General features: G+C 43.6%; 1 protein-coding gene across 2 annotated transcripts in view; it reads right to left on the reverse strand.

Moving 5' to 3' along the window:
• Positions 1-1,009: 1,009 nt before the first annotated feature.
• Positions 1,010-24,740, reverse strand: part of pdlim1 (PDZ and LIM domain 1 (elfin)) — a 90,181-nt gene continuing 66,450 nt past the window's right edge. The window contains exons 4-8 of one of the 2 annotated variants that reach the window (XM_063070771.1): positions 16,185-16,255; positions 13,262-13,567; positions 6,140-6,291; positions 2,604-2,721; positions 1,010-1,369 (exon numbers count right to left, since the gene is read on the reverse strand). In XM_063070771.1, coding sequence (XP_062926841.1) covers positions 1,180-1,369; positions 2,604-2,721; positions 6,140-6,291; positions 13,262-13,567; positions 16,185-16,255 — 837 coding nt within the window. In that variant the 3' untranslated portion in view covers positions 1,010-1,179. Of the gene's footprint in view, positions 1,370-2,603; positions 2,722-6,139; positions 6,292-13,261; positions 13,568-16,184; positions 16,256-16,751; positions 16,949-24,740 lie in introns of both variants that reach the window. The other variant, XM_063070772.1, reaches the window with a different exon arrangement.

Below are 24,740 nucleotides of genomic sequence, written 5' to 3' on the forward strand. Positions count from 1 at the left end.
TTCACCACCCTTTAGCTAAACAAATTTCTCCACATCTCTGTTTTGAAAGGGTACCCCTCTATCCTGAGGCTGTGCCCTCTTGTCCTTGATTCTCCCACTATGGGAAACATCCTTTCCACATCTACACTTTCTAGGCCTCTCAACATTCGAAAGGTTTCAATGAGATCCCCCATCATCCTTCTGAATTCCAGCGAGTACAGACCCAGAGCCATCAAACGTTCCTCGTATGATAACCCTTTCATTCCTGGAGACATCCTTGTGAACTTCCTCTGGACCCTCTCCAATGCCAGCACATCTTTTCTAAGATGAGGGGCCCAAAACTATTCACAATATTCAAGGTGAGGCCTCACCAGTGCCTTATAGAGCCAAAGCATCACTGAGTGGGCCACTCGCTGCAACCTGGATTTGGAGATGGAGGAGGCGACAGGAAGAGTTTTAAAATGTTCTTTAAGCCTACCCATGTTCAATGTTTTGCTTGTTGTAAGATACGGTATTAGATTTATCTAGGTTACACTACTGTGAAGCATCATTGGATGTTTTCACTACTGGAAAGACCATTGTGTTTCCCAGTGAGTACCAGCAAACTGAGTAACTGAGTCAGGATGAATCCAGGCATCCACCTATCCGTCCCCATCTCTTACTGTGCTCACAGGTCTTGGCCGGGGCTGAGAACAGGAAATCGGATGAGGCTGCAAGGGCAGCTCATTGTTATTCCACCCCCCACCTCCCCGAAATACATAAACCAACACCATCACCTGCAGCTTAGCAGACTTCCAACACTCTGTTCAGGCTCTCGCTCAAAGAACGGAAGATCCGGAGCAGCTGTGGAACTGCACCCCTGCCTGGAGTGAGTGAGGGATCAGGAGGACTGGAGACCTACGTAACTACTCCTGAGGGGAGAGCAGTGTTCAGTGGACCTGTTCACTTACCAGGTCAATGCCTTTCAAGATGGAAGAAAGGAAAAGAAGATAAGAGGAACCATTTGGATAATAAAGGCAAAAATCAAAGTTAAACATCTGTAGTTTAATTGCACCTCATTGCATTACAGAAGCCTTTGTACTAAGTGATTACAGGAATCCATTACTTTTTTTTTAAAAGTGTGTGAAAAGTAGTTCATGTACATAGGTAGGCATGCAAACTTAGCCGGTTATTCCACAGGTTTATGTTCACAGGGAAATGTTATGACTTTGGGAAGACAGTAATGACATCATAACCCTCAGGAGGCGTGGATCGCTCCCTGGCGTGCTGCTCACAGTAGATGGCATCCCCCACAAAGAAGTGTCCCTTCTGCTTCAGGTTTGTTCCGCAGTCTGAGCAGACATAGCATTCTGGATGGCGGAACTGGTCGCGCACTTTCACAATCATTCCCCTGCAACAGTTCCAAACAGATACCACGGTCAGGCAGTCCTTACTATTTCCTAAACAGATAGTACAAACCAGCCAGTAATGTGCTGCCTCAGTTTCGTCAAAGCTCATTGACCTGAAATGTCAGCCAGGGAGAGACATGTGTGTGGGAGCTTTCCACTCCCAGTGGCCAATTGTGCTGGGTGCACGTGCCCCAGATAAGGGAAAGGGATCAGCAAGATTCCTGAATGGAATTTGATTGTAGAAAGGATATTCAATGACAATGGGCATCACAGCACAGGAAAATCCAAACCTCACAGTATTTGCATGGGTGTGCTCTAAAGCCCGTCAGGATAGGTTAATGGGCAAGGCCCAGGACCCCAGAAGGATTTCCCTTTGCACCCTAACTGAGATCACCGATCCAAATTCTGGCACTTCTAGTCCGAATGACTCAGGGGAACATTGCCACAAAAAGCACGCCAGCAAGGATGCACGGCATTTTGCAACAGCACCTTCACGGACTGAACAATGACACAATGAAAAGACCTGGCAGAACCTGCCCAATTAACGAGCAAAGGATTTGCTGCCAAAGGGCTATTCCATGTTTCTCTCCCCATCTGATAAAAGATATAAAACCTGGTATAAAATGACAGCCGGGGCTCAGTCCCCAGATCAGGCTCTGACCCAGGTACCTGCACAAGGTGCTCAGTGAAGTTCTGAGGAAGTACTACAGAGGCCGAGTTATTACACAGAAATGGGCATAAATGCTCCCGTTCAATGATAGCAAGGCTCTGCTCCCCGTACTCTGCAAAGATTTATTCATGGACCACAACACCAGTGCCAAGCATCCCGACCATTGTTCTGATCATTAGAGAACCATAATGTTTCCCCATCTCCCTCCAGCCCTTCACCATCCCTCACCACATCCACTCCTCCTCTCCTGGCAAGATCTTGCACGGGGCACAGATACAGGATGTCTACTGTAAGCTCTTCCCACCACTGCCTAGCAGCTCTTACATCTGGGTCATCCCTCTAATGGACATTGCCTTCCCCCAGCTGCTCCCAAGCCTCCTTAAATCCTGCCCCCCAATCTCCTCCTTTCTCCCTGGTGCCTCCTCCTTCCTACCTTTGGGCATCTCCTCAATCAGCTGGGCCCCTGCAACTACCAGTCCCTTCCTATTGGTTCCACCTCAGGCCAGCCCCACTTCCCCACCAGGCCAGACTGTGCAATGTGGTTAGACGACGGGTACCATACTCACACTATCCCGGTGTCACAGATCTCACACACAGGCAGCTTCTGTGCACTTCCCACCGTCGAGCCAACCTTGGTCGCAGGAGCCTTTACTTTTCGGAACCCAGACGGTTTCTCAGTCTGTCCTGAAAAAGTCAGACAAGGCCAGGGTTAAAATAAACAGAATTATTTTATCTTCATGCATTCACCCTAGGTTGCCAACCTCTGACCTACCGTACATATGAATAAGTGTTTGGGAAATTGGAGGGATGGATGGGGGTGGGCTTGCTGGCTGCTGCAGATTTGCAGGTAACTTCTGCTGGGGTGGGAATGGGGCATTTCTGTAAACTTTCTCTTACCTCCCCCTCGCTGCATAAACCACAAAAATCAGGAGCTGGGTTAAACTGGGCAGAGATGGCAGTGCTGAGCAGACTCACTCACCTACTCATTGAGTTAGCCACTGTTCTTGTGCCTACTTGCCCTCCACTGCTGGCTCCGTGATGCTCTCCCACATACTGTTGTTCACTTCCAACTTACAAACGGTCCAGGTTATGGGCAGTGCTCAGGAGTAGAACCCCGTCATAACCTGCGAGTACCAACAATATTTTTAACAGTAACATGGGAGACCATATTAAGAATAGATTGGGAACAACAACTCCTCCTCACCGACACACCTCAAGGATGCATGGTAAACTCATTGCTCTAGTCCTTCCACACACGACTGTATGGCTAGGCAAAGACTGAACACCATCTATAAACTGGCCAATGTCACTACTATCTTTGACACAGATGATGACGAGGAGGAGGACAGGAGTGAAATAGATCGGCTAGTTGAGTGGTGTCGCAACAACAAACCTGCACTCAACATCAGCAAGATCAAAGAACTGATTAATACTTCAAGAACGGGAAGCTGGGAGAACACACACGAATCCTCATTGATGGGTCAGCAGTGGAAAGGGTGAACAGTTTCAAGTTCCTGGGCATCAACATCTCAGATGATCGATCCTGGGCTCAATCATGACAAGAGGCATGCCAACGGTTATACTTCACTAGGAGTTGAGGAGATTTCATATGTCACCAAAGACTCCAGCAAGTTTCTCCAAGTGTACTGTGGGGAGAATTCTAACTGGTCGTATCACCGCTCGGTACGGACGGTGCCAATGCCCAGGGTCATACGAGGTTTCAGGGGGTTCTAGACACAGCCAACTCCATCACAAGCACAAATCTCCCCACCATTGAGGACATCTTCAAAAGGAAGTGCCTTAAGGGTGACATTCATGACTGAGGATGTCACCACCTGGGACATACCCTCTTCTTATAACTACCATCAGGAAAGAGGTACCGGAGCCTGAAGACACACACACAACATCTTAGAAGCAGTTTCTTTCTACTGTCAAATTTCTAAATGGTCCATGGACTCATGAACACTACCTCACTATTCCTCTTTTGCAATCCTTCATTTTTTATTAAGTTGTTTGCTATGTCTGAACTGTATTACTGCCGCAGTCATCAACCACAATGAAAAGACCTGTGAACATCATCACTTGATCCAAGCCAAGGTACCTCTTGTACCGAATACAGTGGTGATTGTGTATGTTTGCACTCCTCTGCTGTTGTAGCCCATCCACTTCAAGGTTCGCTGTGCTGTGCATTCATAGATGCACTTCTGCACACCAGTGTTGTAACGTGTGGATATTTGAGTTACTGTCACCTTCCTGCCAACTTGAACCAGTCTGGCCCTTCTCCTCTGACTCCGATCATTAATAAGGTGTTTCAGCTCACAGAACTGCTCACTGGATGTTTTTGGTCTTTTCACACCATATTCTGTAAGTGCTAGAAACTGCTGTGTGTGAAAATCCCAGGAGATCAGCAGTTTCTGAGATATTCAAATCACCCCACCTAGCACCAACATTCATTCCACAGTCAAAGTCACTTAGATCACATTTCATCCCCATTCTGAAGTTTGGTCTTAACAACAACTGATCCTCTTGACCATGTCTGCATGCTTTTATGCACTAAGTTGTTGCAGCGTGATTGGCTGATTAGATATTTGCATTAATGAGCAGGTGTACAGGTGTACCTAATAAGGTGGGCACTAAGTGTTCATGTCACTTCACCATATCGCAGCCCTTCCACCACATTTAATTGGAAATGTAATCATATATGTTCTGGAACTCCTAAACCAATTGTACTGTGGGGACTGCAGGGACTGCAGGGATGAGGGCAATCTCCAAGACTGCAGTTGGCACAACGGTGTGGGATGGGTGGGGAGTGTGATCTGGGAGGATGCAGAAGATCCGAGATGACTTGGACAAAATGGGAAATGCATGGCAGGTGCAGTTCATTGTGGTTATCTACTTTGACTGTAGTTCCTATTATGGAGAGAAGTGCTTGGGAAGGTGAAATGCCTGAAGGCAGATAAGTCACCTGGACCAGATGGATTACAACCTATTGTTCTGAAAGAGCTGAAGAGATTGAGGAGTGTTCCAGAGGACTGGAAATGTGCAGATATCACTCCACCCATTCAGAAGGGAGGAAGGCAAAAGAAAGGAAATCATTGACCAGTGGGAATAAAGCCTCTTTATTCCCACTCTTTGCCTCTGCCAGTCAGCTAATCTTCTGTCCATGCTATTATGTGGCTCATGCGGAATCTTGTCAAAAGTCTTCTGAAAATACAAATAAACAACATCTATTGAATTTCCTTTGTCTAACCTGCCTGTTTCTATATAGATGCTATTACTAAGGAGAAGGTGCTTTGCAAGCTGAAAGATCTGAAGGTAGATAAATCACCTGGACTAAATGAACTATACCCCAGGGCTCTGAAAGAGACCGTTGAAGAGATTGCGGAGACATTAGTAAATAATTTTCAAGAATTCCTTCAGAACAAAAATGAGGGTGAATTTCTTTAGCCAGAGGTTGGTGAATCTGTGGGATTCATTACACCGTACAGCTGTGGATGCCAAGTCATTGGGGTATATTGTCCTGCATGCAGTGTAACAGCTAATGTAATGCTGTACAGCACCAGCGATTGTGGTTCAAAACTCTCCACTGTCTGTAAGGAGTTTGAACATTCGTCCTCTCCCCCCCCCCCCACCCATGTCTGTGTGGGTTTCCTCTGGGTGCTCCAGTTTCCTCCCACATTCCAAAGAAACATGGATTAGTTGTGGGAATGCTATGCTGGCGCTGGAAGAATGGCTACACTTGTGGGTTGCCGTCAGCATACATTCAGACTCCACTGGTGGTTGATGAAAACGAAACACTTTACTGTACGTTTCCATTAACATCCATCACCCAGTAACTCAATCATCACAGCCTTCCAAGGAAGAGAATTCCAAATATTCAACACCCTGTGGCAGAGGTAATTTTCCCTCCTCTGCCTAGACCGGCCAACCTTTATTTTGAAGTAGCAATTCTCGGCTCCAGACACTTCCACCAGGGGAAAGGATTAGCCTGATTCAGAATATTATATATTTCAATGAGTGCATTCTTAGCTCTAAACTCCAGAAAATACAATAGCAGGGGTAGGAAGGCCTGGGGATTGATGGTGGGGCCTCATGATCCTACCATTGGCCTCGCTTTCCAGGATCTCCTGTAGTGCACGGAACGAGGCTGACTGTCGAGGCGGCTCCTCTGTTTCCTGGTTTTCCTGTAGCATTTTGTAAACTTCAGACTCTGTGTCCACCACGGGCTTACATGGCAGTTTCATTGGTTCCAAACTGGAATGGAGAACATACACATAAGAGAAACACAGAACGTCAAGTCACCCAGTTGATATTACGGACAACGTGTTGAAGGTCTTTCGTCAGGTCCCAATGCCAAAATCATGCAACATAAAGCCATCAGTGAAAGGTGATTGCAAACAAGCACTTAAATTGTCCAACTTTCATCAACCTTCCAATAAGTTCCCAAGCGAATGATTGGATTTTCTTCCTCTAATCACATGTGGAGATCACACTGGAACTAAGTGACTGGGACTAGCATTACAAAAATATTTGTAGTTGATAAATATGAACAGTGAATGGGTGCTTTATTCTATGCCTAACTCATTCTGCCACTGGGAGTGTGTGATGGGACAATGCCTTACTCAGTGGTGTATGAGCCAGCACCCACATAGTTAAACACCCACAGCTCTCTGAGGTACAAAAATTCCAAGAATTCAAAGCCCTCTTCAAATAAATTCCTCTCATCATCTCTCTCTTAAAGGGGCAGACAAGACAAAAAGAAACAACAACTCTGAAGTTTAGAATGAGAGGTGCCCTCATTTCTGAGGGATCTCCACAGGATAACTGTTATGAGGATGCTTTTCTTAGAGGAGGTAGTCTAGAACTTGACTTTTCTGGAATTTTTCCTCCAGTTCTAGACCAAATCCTCATATACTCATAAAAGGCACCAAGCTTTGCCCCTGTGCTTCTACTGTAGTCACAAGAAACACCTGTACAGATGTAATAAGATTTTCCAACTGTACACTAACTCTCCTTCCAATAGAAACCAATATTCCACTTCATTTTGTCACACAAATTTACCAAACTTCCAGAACACCAACACTGAACAGTTTAGCATCAATTAAACAATATTCTGCTTTTTCCATTCTTGCAGGACACATAACCCAGTCTTGATCCACATTATGCTCCATATGACACCTTTTTGACCGCTCACTTACCCCATTAACATCCCTACGCAAACAGTGTGCCCTCCACGAGTTACTTCCTTTTTCACCAAAATTTATATTATCAATGAATTTGGAAACATTACACTGGATCCCCCTTATCTAGATTGTAACTAGTAGACCCTACTGTTCTAACCCCTCATGTCCATCTCTAGTTGCATGTCGTCATCATGATAATTACCTGCTTCACACACATTTGCCCTTGGTTATAGATACCAAGGAGGTCATTGACACCACCCTTCCCCCACAAGTTACAGTATTTCTGCATGCTTATGGAATGGCCAAAGTGAACCAAGCTTACGAGCTTATTCAGTGGGATGTAACAAGATGGAAACTTTCCAGCCAATCTTCCTTCTTACCATTCCTTGTATACCCACTGGCTGGGAATTCATTGCCTTTCTTTTGGGATGAGCAGTCAAATGCCCTGACTGTCCAGAGCCCCGATGAATATCAACACCCATCTGCTGCTGCAGCTTTACTGGAGATTGTGCCTTTCTGGGTTTCAGAGTTCCTTGAATTGCACATCCCTCGTGCTGCAGGATGTTCACTGCACACAGAACAGTACACAGAGCCAAAAGCCCCTTTGGCCCATGATGTGCCAAACTAATCAAACTAGTAATGAATACCTAATTAAACTGATCCTTCTTCCTACATTTTGTTCATATCCTTTCATTTTCTTAACATTTATGTGCCCATCTGAGAGCCTCTTAAACACTGTTATCATATTCACCTCTACTAACACCTGACAGTACAATCCAGCAACCCACCATTCCACTTTGAACTTACCCCTTCTCACTTTAAATATCTCTATTATTAGACACTTCAACCCTGGGTAAAATAACATGAACTGTCTATAGCCATGCCTCTCATAACCTTATAAACTTTTAGATTTTCCCTCAGCTTCTGCCGTTGTGGAGAAAAATAGAGAAAAAAGTTTGTCTTTGCACATGCTCGCTAATCCAGGCAGCATCCTCTCTTTTGCGCCCTCTCTAAAGTCTGTGCATCCTTCCTATAATGGAGTGACCAGAACGAAATGCACTACTCCAGACATGGCTTAACCGACGTTTAATAAAACTGAACATAACTTCCCAAGTGCTGAACTCAATGTTTCCTCCACTAAGAAAAGTGAGCCTGTCATATACTGTATCTTCTTTACCTCCATATCAGACCTGAGCAGCTACTCAGGGAGCTATGGAATTGGAATCTAAGATCTCTCTGCACATCAATGCTGTTAAGAGTCTTGCCATTAGCAGTTTACTGTACCCTTTCAGTCACCCAAAGTGCAAAACCTCAAATTTAAAACACAGAACACCACAGAACTGTATAGGCCCTTTGGCCCACAATGCTGCGCAAAGCTCATAACTAAGATCAATCTAACCCTTCCCTCCTACATAGCCCTCTATTTCTATTAACCATGTACCTATCGAAGAGATTCTTAAACGTATCTGCTTCTACCACCACCACTGACCACTGTTTCATGCAGCCACCACCCTCTGCATAAAAACTTACCTCTGAAATCCTCGCCATGATTTACTCCGATCATCTTAAAATTATTCTCCCTGGTATTAGTCATTTCCACCCTGGGAAAAAGTCATTGGGTGTCCACGTGCCATCTCTGCCTCTACTACTACCCCTAGCAGTATGTTCCACATACTCCACTTTCTGTGTAAAAAAAAACTTACATCTGACATTCCCTGTACACTTTCCTCCAAGCTCCTTAAAATTATACTACCTCGCATCAGCCATTTCTGCCCTGGGAAAAAGTTTCTATCAACTTGATCTATGCCTCTTATCTTGTAAAGCTCTATCAAGTCACTTCTCATCCTCCTTCACTCAAAAGAGAAAAGTACTATCGTGGTCAACCTATCCTGGTAGAACAGGACAGCACAAGATCAGGCCCTTGGGCCCACAATGTTGCACCAAACCAATTAAATCACTAATCAAATTGCTATCGAAACTAATCTCTTCTGCTGACACAATGTCCACATCCTTCCATTTCCCTCACATTCATGTGTCTATCTAAATGTCTTTTGAAAGTCTCTGATGTTTTTCCCTCCACCACCATCTCAGGCACCCACCACTCTCTGTGTAAAAAAACTTGTCCCTCACATCTCCTTTGAAATTACCCCTTTTACCTTAAATGCATGCCCTCTGGTATTACACATTTCCACCCTTGAAAAAAGATATTGTCTGTCTCCTCTATCTATGCCTCTCATAATCTTATCACAAAAGATATATCACCATAAAACATACTCTCTAATCCAAGGCAGTCTCCTGGTAAATTTCCTCTACATTATCTCTAAATCTTCCACATCCTTTCAATAATGAGGGAAACAGAACTGAAAACAATATTTCAAGTGTGCTCTAACCAGAGTTTTATAGAGCTGTAACATTACTTCACAGCTCCTGAATTTAATCTCCCAACTAATGAAGGCCAACACACTATACACCTTCGTAACAACACTATCAACTTATGTAGCAACTTCGAGGGATCTATGGATATTGACCCCAAGATCTCTCTGTTTCTCCCACTGTTAAGAATCCTGCCATTAACCCTGTGTCCTGCCTTCAAATTCAAACTTCCAAGATGAAACAATTCACACTTTTCCAGGCTGAACTCTATCTGCCACTTCTCAGCTCAACTCAGCTCTGCATCCTGTCAATGTTCTCTGGGACCTTGCTGATAAAGGCAACATGAAGATCTTGGTCAAGGCCCCAGCATTCTCATCACTTGCCTCTCTCACTAACCTGGGGTATTTCCCAAATTTATGCTGGGAAAAAGAGCTCTGTGTATTCAGCAGTCTAGCCCAAGTTGTTAATTACTCCATCCCCACCTCACTGCACCCCAAAGGGTCAGGTATGTCAGAAATCTTTGCAGACTAAGCTCTCCCCGTGCTACCAGTAAGCGAGCTCCTCTACAGCCGCCTAGCTTTGTGCTTTAACATAATTTACCCGCTATGCGCAGTGTTCAGTAAAACAGCAACTTTTCTTAAAACCAGTGAGCGCTAACCTGCTGCAGTCAGCTGAAGTTCAGCCTTGGTTGCTGAAGTTGATTGTGTGAGCAGGCAGAGAGAGAGAGGTTCAGACAAAAGATTTGCAAACAATCTTAAGCAGCATTTTCAAGCCTTGGTGCTTTGGGATGACTTGAAGATGTGTAAATTACAAGACTTTCAGTACATAGATCAGTGTTTTATTATTGAAAGCAATAGCCAGTTCACAATACCTAATGTTCCAATACATTGGAGTTCATAGATGACATTTGACAATAAGCACATATTTAAGATAATTGCCAAAGGAATAGAGGGATCATTAAAGTTTTAATACAGAGTCCCTATGATTGGGATCCATTGGGAGAAAAGTTGGTGGCAGCTAAAATGAACATTCACTAGAAGGGAAGTGCGTGTGGGACTAATGAAAAATATTGGGAGCTAGGGTCAGGTTTTTAAAAAGGCTGACTCAAACATAGAGGGTGAACAGCCATCTGTCTATGCAGCCCAATCTGACAGTTCTTTGGAAGAATCATGGCCAAGATAAAGAACAGACGGAAAAAAAATTCTGCAGGAGGCAGAGTTAGATTTCTCCGAGGGAAAGTTATCAATCTGAAATATTAATTCTGTTTCTTCCTCCACAGCCTGACCTGCCGAGTACTTCCAATATTTTCTGTTTTGTTCCAGATTGCCTCCATTTGCATTATGCTTTTTCAGATGGATGCCATCCTGCTACAAGACTTCTTATCCAGCTATAGAATTGGGCTGAAATGTCTCTTTTACCTGCAGTTGTGAGGATCTACATGGTTCAAACTCTGCCTCTAAAAGGGCTGGTCATTCTAAATGATTGTTTTTTTAAAAAAACATCTTTCTCAAAATTTGGGGCAATGTCAATGTAGTTCAATGCAATCTGAGTACAGTAACCAGCAGATATCGGCTGGCTGCAGGAAGCAGCTGAAATGCACAAATGAGAGGATTGTAAGAAGTTAGTTAAACACCTGAGCAACAAAGGAGCAATAAGATGACAAAGAGTGATGAGGGGGCCCAAGAAGACTGGCAAGGGCCAAATGCCAAATGCCACTAAAATGCATTGGAACTCTATTAAACAGAAACTTGTTGTTGTGATGTAATCGATAATTCCGGGTGCAAAGTGGCATAGTTTAGCATACCTCACAGCACCAAAGATCCAGGTTCAATCTTGACCTTGGGTGACAGCTGTGGGAAACATGTATATATTTTGTGGCCAAGGATTCCCTTGGCTGATCTGATTTCTCTCCAGATTCCAAGATGTGAAAGCTCGAAGAGTAACTGGCCGCTGCAAATCATCCTAGTTTATAGTTGAGACTCACAAATCTGTTTATTTTTCTTCAAGTAGGTATGCAAGGTGGTAGATAGTATATGTATGAAGCATACGGTATTGATAATGTACTGCATGGTCAGCTAGTCCTGAAGATTAAGGCAAAAGCGATCTGCAGTATATGGGTGAAATGGATCCACAACTGGTTTAGTATTAGAGGCAGAGGGCAGTGTTGATGGGTGTTTTTTTCTGACAGGAAATCTGTAGAGTGGTGTACTGAAGGAATTGGTGGCACATGGCCTGGTTCCTCTCTCTCTCTCTGTCTGACTCAATGAGGTTAGGAGCGTTGCATTTTCTTCCATCCAGGTTCAACCTTCTTTCACTGCCCCTCACTCCCCTTCTCCTAGAGTTGATGGCACATCTTCGATCAAAGAATATGTTGTGCAGGAGAAAAAGCCCAACAGTGGGTACCCCAGTAATTGCCTTCAGCAACAGCAGTCAGTGGTAGGGGACCCAGCTTAACTCCATTTGTCCCCCTCTTCCTTTGCCTTGACCTGAAATGGTTTGGACCTCCAATCCAAGAATATGACATTTCTAAATAGAGTGCACAACCAGCCATTTCTCTGCCATCAATAGAGGTTTTCGAAAAAGTTCTATGTCCAATAAGATCCTAGGGACAGTAGACATGCTGCTTTGTAGAGCCTATTGTTACCGGAAGCTATGTTTTTACCCAGTGCCAAGACCTGATGCTCAGACAACATCACCAGCGCTTCCCTTCAGCATGTTTGCTCCTCATATCTTTTTATTGCCCACTGATAAAATAAATACACTCACACACAGATCAGTGGTAGCCTGAAGGGTCTGATGATGTTAGCATTGTCTAAAGGGAAGTTGAGATATCGATGGGACTGTCCCACACAAGATATTAAAATGAGCTTGCTGGATGTTGAACCTGTACTTTGCTGGTCGGTGACACATCGGAGTAATCTGATCTCAGTGAGCTTGGCTTGACATTCTGATTAAAAAAAAATCTATCCCCATTTTCCAGTCTGTACTCCATTTTCAGTTTTAATTTCCTTAGTGCTGTGATCTCCAGAAACACTGGGAATGTCGACAGGGAGATTTCAGTCACTAACTGTGTTGGAAAAGAGTTGTGGATTGGTTCCAGAGGAGAGTAAGAGAAAATGGATTTACATAGGATTTGAATAAATGTGTGTTGCTAGTTGGTTCACAGTCAGGAGATTGAAGAACTTCATTGTATACCAAGGGTTCCCAACCATTTTTATGCCATGGATCAATACCTTTTAGCAAGGGGTCTGTGGATCCCAGGTTGGGAACCCCTCTCTACTGTGGAAGTGAGAGGGGGTGAATAGTATTGAATGAAAGGAAAATGGGCAAAAATTGGAGAGGAAAAGAAATGGAATGATAAACCAGCAGGGTTTCTGAACAGAGGCGGGAGAGGGGACACGTGAAGCACAAAACCCAACAGGCCGTGGTATTTTATTATCCTAGGTGAGGGTGATGGGGAAGGGATGGAGTGATAGGTCGGGGACTTTATAAAAATATTGACATAAAGCTGCCAGTCAAGCCTTCAACGGCAAATAGAAGCAGCCGAGTCCAAGCAGCCCAGACCAAAATGTGTGCAGGAAATCAGCCCAAAGTGACGTGCAAGTGTGCAGCAAAACCAGAACCCCGCACCCATGAAACACACAGCACAGTAAAAAAGGGCTTGTTACCTGCCAGCAGTGGGGCTTAGGGTTGAGATCTGTCCCTGCAAACTGTCCATAATGTTTTGCTGAGAATAAAGTTGCAGAGGAGAATTAAACTGAGTGTGAACCACTCGAAGCCCTGGCACTTCCACTTCCACCGGACCTGCTGGACAGTACTGGGCAGCTTCCTTCAGCTCCTCGGGTCCGACCCGGAGTTGGCTCGGGATGGAGGAGGTGCTGTGCCTCCTGCGGAAAGCTGATGGCGAGCAAGAGGAAGATGGAGCATATACAGAGGCAAGGGGAGCTCGAAAGAACCCAGTAGGAGAAAGTGGGCTAGAGCGCAGGATTAATTTTAAGAATTATGAAAGAGAGGAGAGGAATGATTTTAGAAAAGCAAGCAATGGCATGATGATGGGGAAAGAAAGACACTGTCAGAGACCTTAGTAAGGATTCAAGTGTCAGCAACGTTTACTTCACAATACACAGTAAACACTGTTATCATCAGGTATATTGGTGGACAGAGAGAATGTCCCTCTATTGGGCTTCTATACATCTTATCTACAGTATAATATCTAATAATACCTTATTATTGGGCTCCATTTCCCGACCCTTATCCAACCGCAGCCTAGCTGGTAACCAAGAGATTTTTCTAGTTTTCCAGTAGCTAATGCAATGACAATAAGCAATCCATTTACAGTGGATTCCGGTTAATTGGGACACATCGGGACCAGTACATTTTGGCTTTATTAAGCGGCTGCCCCAATTAGCCGAAGTTTCATGGAACTAGTTAAAACGTATAAAACAGACAAACTACCATTTAACTGAGTAACTAATTAGGTATTTAAATGAAGTACAGAACAAACTAGAAGACTAACAATACTATCATAGTACTATAAAACTATAGTTAAATAGTTATCAATGCAGGAGTTCATCCAATCTATGCTGCCATGTTCTTTTGATTGATTGTAAAACTGAATAAAATCAGTGCAGATAGTGGATTGCCTTCATACAATGCTTTTGATGACTGCATCTTCCAAATCTTCATTTTCATTGTAACATTCAAAATGATGGTTGATACCTTCAAGTTCTTCATAGTTCCCAACTTGTTAAGGTAGTGAAATCATTTAATTTCACTCCTGGATGTTTATAGCTTCTCCAAGCCCGAATGCTTGAAACTGTAGTGAGTAAAATGATTCTAAATTGTCTTACTGCTTATTTCTCGCCAACTATCAGTGACAAAAATCACTACTTTTTTTTTGAACACAAGCACACATAACTGATGCTACTTAAAAACTGTTCACACTAAGCACAGAGTAGTGTTTAACAGCCACACTAGTGCACATGACTGACGCCAGTTAGAAACTTCGGTAGCAGTCTTCCGTCCCAATTAATCCGAATTAGGTTAACATCACTGGCATACACATGTCGTGAAATTTGTTGTGTGGCAGCAGTACATTGCAATACATTGTAATAAAAACTATAAATTACAGTAAGTGTATTAAATAAGTAGTGCAAAAAGAGAGGGAAAAATACTGAGGTAGTGTTCGTGGGTTTACTGTCCATTATGATGGCAGAGGGGAAGCAGCTGCTCCTGAAATGCCGAGAGTGTGTCTTCGGGCTCCTCCTGTATCTTCTCCTTGGTGGTAGCAATGAGAAGAGGGCATGTCCGGGGCGATGGAGGTCCTTAATTAAGCGACATGGTATCCCAAATAAACAGAAGGAATCCTGGTTATTTTCTCCACTGGATTTTGTTCTTTAAGAGCTGTACCCCGATTAACCGTTGACCCCATTAACCGGAACTCACTGTATTTGCTTACATTGTTGTTAAGCCAAATCCTTAAATTTCACCCATTATCAATAATATACCCTGGTGTTATACTCCACACGCCACTACCTCACCATGGCTACAGTGATAAATCTGTACCCACTAGCTTTGTACCCCATTGGAATAGTGATAGGTAAGTCCCATCACCATATCTCAATTCCATTCTATAAAAAACTGGACCTACCAGTGTTATAATTGTGAACGGGTCTGTCCCAACTAGCACTGTACCCTAGTGATACCAAGTAACTGACCTATCTCAACTAGCACTGTACCCCAAAAGACTTGTCTCCATTCATATTGTATACAAAGCTACACAGTGATAGGTCTGTCCCACAGTGCTCTACAGGAACCTGCACTGTACATCAACCAGTGTTCTATATCCCAGTGTTATATTGGGAGACAATTATCTCCACCAATAATGTATCCCAATGTTCTGTAGTAAACAGACCTGTGCCCAGTAAGGCTGTACCCAAGTGTGATACAGTTCATGACTTGCACCGACCAACATCCCCATCTCCCCTGCTCCCAGGTGGAACAATGTCACACGTAGCCACCTCTATGACATCCCTGTGTTTGGTTATGTCTAATCTCGATCCACCAGAACAGAAATCCCAGTGACAACAATGTATTTAAGAAGCAAGATAATGCAGCCTAAGTCTTCAAAGACAGTTAAAGAAACTCCTAACAGCATCAAGTGATAATTTTATGTGTCTGATATGCAATCATGCATTCTTATTCAATTATTAAATTTAATAATAGTATATTAAATGATAAGATTCTTATTAATAATAAGAATATTAAATAATAAGATTCTTATTAAATCTGTAAATGAAGATTAGGACACACAAGATTTATGAGGCTTCTATAGATCCAACTATCTAAAGAAAGATGGATCTAAAGTTTGCCTATGTTGCTGAAATCTGGGATCTGCATTGCCTGGATGGAGACAACCCAGGAGGGAAGTTCTGGCTAACCTAGATAATACACTCACACTTTCCCAGTGAGCAAGGCTCTGCACTGGTAATGCAAACTATAAACTTGCCCTGAAATTATGCTTTCTCATTAGCTTCAGGACTGTGACACCTCGTCATATTAACTGAGCTGAGGTAAAACAACAATGTGCACCTGCTGCCACTGGACGTGCGTCTAACGGATGGATTTACTAGACTGAATGCGCGCTGAAACTGAGCTGGTCTCTGAAGAAGGAAGCACAAACACAGACAGTGAAGTTACAGCTTGTTCACCCTCCATAAAGTTGGCACATCAATTAAAGTTAAGCAAGTCCAACTTTGGCCACAAGTCGTGCTTGTGCAGGAAACCTGGCTCCAACAGAACCTGCAAAGAGAAAGCTCAGAGAGTTTTTTTTAAATTACGAGTGAATCAGACAGAGGATGAAATATTTTGTGTTACAAAATGACCCAGCAAGTCCACTGATCGTAAGCTCTTCTCTTCTCACCGCCCTGTCGGAAAGGCCTCCTTGAGATCCTGGTCAATCTGGGCTAAAAACTACACACAGTTATCTCATACAAAATTCAGATTGACTCTTGATTCTTTTCAATAACAGGTCCCTGAGAAACTAGAAATGCACAATTACAAGGGCAGAGAGAGCATGTAAGCAATCAACTGAATGCAAAGCCGAGGTTTGATTTTGGCATGGTTCCCACGGGAAACACCAGCGTATGTGGTACTTACATCTTGCTTGGCTCAGCACTGCTGGAAGCTACCCTGGAGTCGAGGGCACTGTTGACTTCCTCCACTTTGGCTGCAGAATAGAGGCCAGATGGGCTGTTGTACTGTGAGGTTATGACTTTGGGAGATGAGTTGGACGTGGCTGTGGCACAGAATGGCTTAGCACTCCGGTTATGAGCACTTCCTATGTGTTTAACCTCCTGCATGCAAGGTCAAAAGGACAAAGATATATGGCTACATGCATGCGTGAGGTGACAGCCAAGTAACATGCAGTACAAAACCCACAACATTAGGGATGTGCATACACTGTTAACAATCTCTGGGGCTTCCACTTTTCACAATAGTAGCAAAATTACTTATGGTGTGGACTACAAGTGTATAATTTGTTGAAAGCGGTGTCACAGGTAGACAGAATGTAGAAAACAATGTTTAATATGCTGGCCTTCATCTATCGTAACAATGAGTACAGGGATTGGAACATTACATTGCAAGTGGATGTTAGCAGTTTATTCCCCAAAGTAGGGGAGTCCAATATTAGATTTATTTATTTGTTGAAATACAGTGTGGAATAACTCTTTCCAGCCCTTCGAGCCATGCCATCCAGCAATCCCCCGATTTAATCCTAGCCTAATCATGGGACAATTTACAATGACCTACCAGCTGGTAAGTTTTTGGACTGTAGGAGGAAACCGGAGCAGGAGGTCACAGGAAGAACATACAAACCCCTTACAGGGACCGCTGGGAATTGAACCGAGATCGCCTGTACTGTAAATCATTGTGATGACCACTACTCCACAATGCCGCTTTAAAGATTAGGGTGAGCAGGCAAAGGTGAGGAGCAACCTTTCCTGGCAGAGAGTGGAGAGTAAATGCTGACAGAGAATTTGCTGATGGAAGTAGAATGGTTATCATTTAAACAGCAATTGGATGGGTACATGGAGTGGCAGGGAACCAGGCTATGGATCAATACCATTAAGCCAGGGGTCCAGGTTGGGAATACCTGCCTTAGAGGGATATGGACCAAAAGCAGGAAATTGGGACGAGCTCAGTGGGCACCACGGTCGGGATGAACTGGTTGAGTCAAAGGACCTGCATCCACGCTGTATTGCTCCATTACCCAGAGAGCAAATAAAATGGAATTTGCCAGGGATCACCAGGAAAGAAACATGGATCTGCTTGGCTAGCTCTTCCAAAGAGCTGCTCACCAACACAATAACCTCCCTCAGTGCCAGAAAGGGACAAATTTCAACATAAATTATGTGGAAAAGATGGCTTTTACATCTTGCTTGACACTCCCTCCTCTGCTTCGGTGGCTTAACTTGGAGGGTTGGGAAGCCAGCCTAGGATTCACTCCTGCCAGTTTCTCCAGTGGAAGGGTTAGCTTAGAGTTCTGGAACAATGCCCGGATCTCCTCACCAACACCAGCCACAGATGGAAGCTGGAAGGTTAGTGGGGTAAAAGGGTGAACAGCTGCCTTGTTGCCTTGTTTACTGTCATTAACAGGGTACCAACAGTGATTACACATCCCTAATACAGATGTTCATACAGTACTCTTCATTCCAGGTAAGTGCTAAAGCAGGTCTGTGATCTGTAAACCAACAATAAACTCACTATACACAGCAAAGAACAGGTTTGTGACAGCTACATTGACTTACTGTTTACAGCAAATCCCACGTGCATAGTGGCTAAAACACAATAATATCACAAAAGCAAAGACAGGAAGATCAAAACCATGGTCAGCAAGGTGGGGAGTCTTGGAGTTGGGGAGAGGCAGAGACTACAGCACTCTGGGTATAAATGGCTGAAGGTAAGTGCAGAAATGATAAAACCATCACAAGGGCGACATGAGGAGGATCAGAAATCCAACATGGAAGGAAACGGAGTGAACGGATCTCGGCCAGGAGCAAGCAAGAAGCGTGACCTGGAGTAAGATTGGATGTGATCAGCAGGTCAGCTGAGACTTACTGAAGGTGGAGGGCAGGAGACAAAGCAGGTGACAACAGATTCACCAGCCGCAAGTGCCAACTCATCCTGTGGACAGCGGACCGAGAGACCAGCAGTATAAAGTAAAGAGTGACAGACGTATTTCCCTGGCTGTGGGGGTCAAGAAGGAAAATCTGCTGAAGCACGTAGCTCATGGAAGAAACCGGGAGGATGTGGGACAGAAGGTATGGCTGAAGATACTTCAGGTAAATGCTGACACAATGAGGAGAGGATCCACCGAGCCAGGCAGTGGTTTAGAGGCTCCAGGAGGAAAGGGAACACTTGAGAGCGAGGGGATATGGCTAATGCTGTATCTGCAGAGACTCAGACACCTGCTGGACAAATCTCCAGAAGGGAACAGGAGGTAGAACTGAGGACTGCAAGGACAGGGATTCACTGCTGGATCATATACAGAGGGAAGTGATGGTGGTGAATTTGAAAGAGAGGAGACAGTACCTGTGATCTCAGAGGCAGCTGGCAAATGGCTAAGGTAGGTGAAATGGTGTGGATAGGTTGATGTGACTGGATGGAAAAATGAGTGTGGTGAAGGCACAATGTACGTTTGTAAATGGGAGAGAATGTGAGGAAAAAAACTTACGGAAAGTGTGTTTTAAGAGCTAGGAAATGCAGAGAATGATACCAAAGGAGAAGGGATTCACACCAATGTCAACTAAATAAAGGCCTTGCCTATAGGGGTAAAGTCATCCATGAGCACCATGCAAATCTTGAATGGAGATCAAGGGGATATTGGCAGTTGGGGAAAATGTTTATGACTGGGAAATGGAGCAAAAGGGGAAGGTTGGTTGTAAGAAAAGTCAGTAATGATAGTGGGAGGAAATTGGGTGAGGATGAGGGCAACAGTCACCTGTACTTGTGAGGATAATCCTGGATTGATGAGCAGATTTGTTAGAGGGGACTGTGGATGATACGAGGTGAAGATGTATCATCATCATATTTGTATGTTTGAATATATCCAAAGCAAGAACGTTTTAGACGGGAGGGTGTGAAGACAGAGAATAAATCAGGGATCAGCAACAGAAGGGGAGAGACCAGAGGAATTTCTGGGGCAAAGCCATTAAACTTAAAGGAAACCAGTTGAGCAAATAAACAGGTCAACAGCTGCAAAAGTTTTCATGGAGAACAGAGGCAACTCAAAGTAGACTTTGTATTTTACATTTGGCTTGGGAAGCATTTCCCAAAGAAAGAGACAGATGGAGCTGAGGCTGGGAGAGAGCAGTGGGACATGGTGATAAGGGATACAAGGTGGTTATTGGAGCCAGGACTTGTCAGCAATTGAAGCAATGAACGTAAAGTTCACGGGAGGTGATAGGGCCACAGTGTGACCATGGATGGGATAGGAAATTAAACATGGAGGAAAGGCTTCAGGGGTGATGAAGTCAGAGCAGAGAGCACAATGGGATTTGAGGTCTATAGTAGGACAGGCTCAGTACCATGAACACAAGGAGGAAGACTAACAAACCTCAGAATAACAGTCACATACTCATGACTCTGTTAACTGTGTATGAAAAAAAATTTGAATATCAGAATGAGATAGATGATAAGGGATCAAGATCAAAGAAGAACAAGAGTTAAGGGGGATGTCCCAAGTATTTGTTGGATCACCAGAGGTTATGTATTTGTGGGAATAAAACACACACACAAACTGAATCAGAATTACTAGTCTTGTATTTAAAGGGATAATGGAACAAACATTTTTTCTTATTGCTTTCTTACACACTATTAAGATTTGGAAACCGATTTCTGTAACTTGTGTGCCACGGAGAGGCAAAAATAGAACAGCTACATGCCAAGAAATATCTCTTAATCTTCTTCCAACTCCTGATCCTCCAGCCTTCTACATTGTTAGTGCTACTGTCAATGCCCTTCAGGATACCGGCCTGTTTCTGTGACAGGGGGTAGCGTCGTGTGACAGACTGCCATCAACATGCTTTCATATCATACCGACACACAAATTCAGAGCAGGAGTTGGCCTTTGGCTCCTCAAGCCTGAACCATTATTTAATCAGATCAGGACTGTTCAGATGCAGCACTGACCTTATTTACCTCCTTGCTATCTACCTCTGCTTTGAAAATATTCAACCTCAGGTTTTACCACTGTTTGAGGAAGAGTGTTCCACAAGCTCAACTGTCTTAAATGGGTGACTCCTTACCTTAAACAGTGAGCTCTGGCCCTCAGCATCACGATCTCTCAGCATCTTATCCCCTAGCTCCATGTAAAGATGATCCCTTTGGTCTCCATGGCAACTTGCTCTTTCCTTGGCTACCCTCTTATTTCTAATATACTTAAAAAGGTCTTGAGATTCTCTTTGATCTTCAGAGCCACTTTTCGCCCTCCAAATTTCTTCCCCAAGTTCTCCCCTACATCCCCTATAAAACTCAAAGGACTTGTTCAATCACAATTTTCTACACCTGGCATATACTTCCTTCTATTCCCTAATGCTGATTTTGTCCGTGATCCAAACTTCTCACTGTTCCTGCATATTGGCCTTTTCCAAATCATGCACTGGATTATCTAGATCTCTCCGCACCTTACAGCTCTGCAGTCTCTCACCAAGGAATTGTGTTTTTCTGCCAAAATGGACATTTTTGCATGTCCCACTACCAGGTACAAACCCACTCACTGAACCCCTCTATATCATTCTTTGGCCTATGACACCCTTATCATAACTAATTTTCCTATCTGTCTCTGCAACATTAGTAAAGTGGTTAGCCGCTGAGACGTCAGCAAGCGAACGTGTAGCTTGCCCGCAAACCACAATTCAGAAGCAGTAATTATTGCAGATTAGAATCTGAAGTTGGACTTAAAGTGGACAAATTCTAAGTCACCTCTAAGTAGCTTCTGAAGAGCTGGTGTTGCTTTGCCACAACAGAGTTTTTGCTGGACTGTTTGGACCCAGTTCCACCTGCACAACTCAATAGGAACCACCAGGTGGCGCCCAGCAGCCAGAATACATGGCAAACTGTATTTTGTTAGTTAACAAGCTGACGCTGGGGCTGGAAGCCTCTCACTCAGTGCTGCATCCTGCACCTTGCACACACACACATCCCACTGAATTTCTGTGAGTCCTGAGACGGCTGATAAACAAAAGTGGGACGTGTAGATGGAACAGCAAGTTTTGGGCTGGCAGACGGTGGGTGGTTCAAGAGGTAGATTGTTGAGTCCAAGATTTATACTGGGCTCCAGTATACCATCAGTGAATGGACGCGAGTTGGAAATCCGCATGAAGCAGTGGGGATTTTACAATTTTTCTGAATTTTGAGCACCTTTGGCACCTAACAGGAATAGAATCCCTGTTTGGGATTCTGGTGTTGGGACTGTGTGGCTACGCATAGCCCAAACGCCATTTATAAATTTGCCGATGACACAACTATTGCTGGCAGAATCTCTGATGGTGATGAGGCCTACAAGGATGAGATAGGTTGGCTGGTTGACTAGTGTCGTTACAACAACAGCACGCTCAATGTCAGCAAATCCAAGGAACTTACTGTGAACTTCAGGAAGGGGAATTCAGGAGAGCAAACACCAGTCCTCAGTTAGGGCTCTGTGGTGAAAATCGTAAGCAGCTTCAAGTTTCTGGGCACTAACGTCTCAGAGGAATTATCATTATCATTGATTCAATTATGAAGGAGGCACATCAGCGGCTTTAATTTGTTTAGAATTTGACTGGGATAGATAAGTCCTGGGGCTGGATGGGATATAACCCAGGTTACTACAGGAAGTGAAGGAAGAGATTGCTGCACCCTTGGTGATGACCTTTGTGACAGAGGTAGTACCAGATGTTTGAGGGTGGGGGGTGGCAAATATAATTCCTTTGTTCAAGAAAGGAAGTAGAATTAACCCTGGGAATTATAAACCAATGAATCTTACCTCAGTGATGTGCAAAGTACTGGACAGGATTCTTAGAGACAGGATTTACGAGCATTTGGAGAAGCATTGTCCAATCAGCATGGCTTTGTGAGGGGCAGGTCTTGCCTCGCAAGCCTGACTGAATTCCCTGAAGATGTGACAAAGTACATTGATGAAGGTAGAGCAGTGGATGTGGTGCATATGGATCTTAGTAAGGCATTTGATCACGTTCCCTCACTCAGAAAGCCAGGAGGCATGGGATCCAGGGAAGCTTGGCTCTGTGGATTCAGAATTAGCTTGCCCAAAGAAGCCAAAGGGTGGTTGTAATGGAGTGCATTCTTTTTTCTTTGTAATTTTTTTTATTGAATTTCATCATCAAACATTTTCATAAGATGTATTTCAGATACTGTACATATATATCATATAACCATATTTGTCACAAATCTCCACATAATATTTATGTGAGGTATACACTTAGAAAGGAGAGGAAAGAAAGAACAATCAAAAGAAGAAAACTATGTACAGAGTAGGGAGTGATTTTTTTTATAATATATTCATTGACTTGTGAGAACAAAATCAGGCCTATGAGGTGTTATGTAGTTAAACCATTTTTTTCCAGTATGAATAAAATTGTTCCAACTTATGATTAACAGATGCTGTTATCTTCTCCATTTATCACAGGCGAGCCCAACTTCAAATGTATGGATGGAAATTGTAATGGAGTGTATTCTACCTGGAGGTCAGTGACCAGTGGTGTTCCACAGGGATCTATTCTGGGACCCCCGCTTCTTGTGAACTTTATAAATGACTTGGACGAGGATGTGGAAGGGTGGGTTATTAAGTTTGTGGATGACACAAGTGTTGGTGGAGTTGTGGATAATGTAGAATACTGTCGTAGGTTACAATGGGACTCGGCAGGATTCAGAGCTGGGCTGAGAAGTGGCAGATGGAGTTCAACACAGAAGAGTGTGAAGTGATTCACTTTGGAAGATCAAATTTGAAGGGAGAGTACAGGATTAATGGGAGGATTCTTAGTGGTGTTGAGGAACAGAGGAATCTTGGGGTCCACATCCATAGATCCCTCAATGTTGGCATGCAAGTTCATAGGGTTGTTAAGAAGTGTGGTGGCAGACATTAGTCAGAGCTATGGGGTAATGTTGCAGCTCTATAAAACTCTGGCAAGACCTCACTTGCAATATTGTGTTTAGTTCTGGTCACTTCATTTAGAAAGGACGTGGAGGGTGTGGAGGAGATTTGCCAGGATGCTGCTTGGATTAGAGAGTGTGCCTTATGAGGATAGGTTAAGCGAGCTAAGGCTTTTCGCTTCAGAGCGAAGGAGAATGGGAAGAGATTTGATAGAGGTGCACAAGATAATAAAGAGACGTAAATCAAGTTGGTAGCCAGACGTTTTCCCAGTGCAGAAACGGCTAATAAAAGGCAGCTTAATTTTAAGGTGATTGGAGGAAAGTACAAGGGGATGTCAGAAGTTAGTTTGTTTTTAAAAAAACACAGACAGTGGTAAGGGCATGGAACATGCTGCCAAGGGTAGTGATAGAGGCATTTTTGAGAAACTCTTTGGCACATGGATGATATTAAAGTTAGAGGGCTATATAGGAAGGAAGAGCTAGATTGAACTTAAACTAGGTTAAAATGTAGGCACATCAGGGGTTGAAGGATCTGTGCCGTGCTTTAATGCTCTATATTAATTTTGTCGATAGCTGCCTTTGCAGAGAGGTGGTTCTCGGACAAAAGAAGGTCTCCATCCTTTGCAAGGTGTCTTCATGGCCCATTATTGTTGAGGACAGTGTTATTATCAAGAGAAGATTGGGAGAGAGCCCCTGATTTATTTATTTTGCAATTTATATTCATTTTTATCTCTTTGTACTGTGCTACCACCACAAAAGAACAATTTTCATATTATAATTCAGTGAAAATAAATCTGATCCTGATTAGATTTGTACCATTCTATGCCTCGCCTATTTGTGCTTATCTCAATGCTTCATAAATATATTGATTCTATCAAATTCCATAACTCCATTACCTAATCTGACAGCACATTCTAGATATCAAGCACTCTGTAAAAAAAACACTTACCTCTGAGGTCCCCTCTAAAATACCTCCTCTCTCCCTCTTGCTTTTGC

This window comes from Mobula hypostoma, chromosome 18 (genome assembly GCF_963921235.1).
Source record: "Mobula hypostoma chromosome 18, sMobHyp1.1, whole genome shotgun sequence".
Lineage (NCBI taxonomy): Eukaryota > Metazoa > Chordata > Chondrichthyes > Myliobatiformes > Myliobatidae > Mobula > Mobula hypostoma.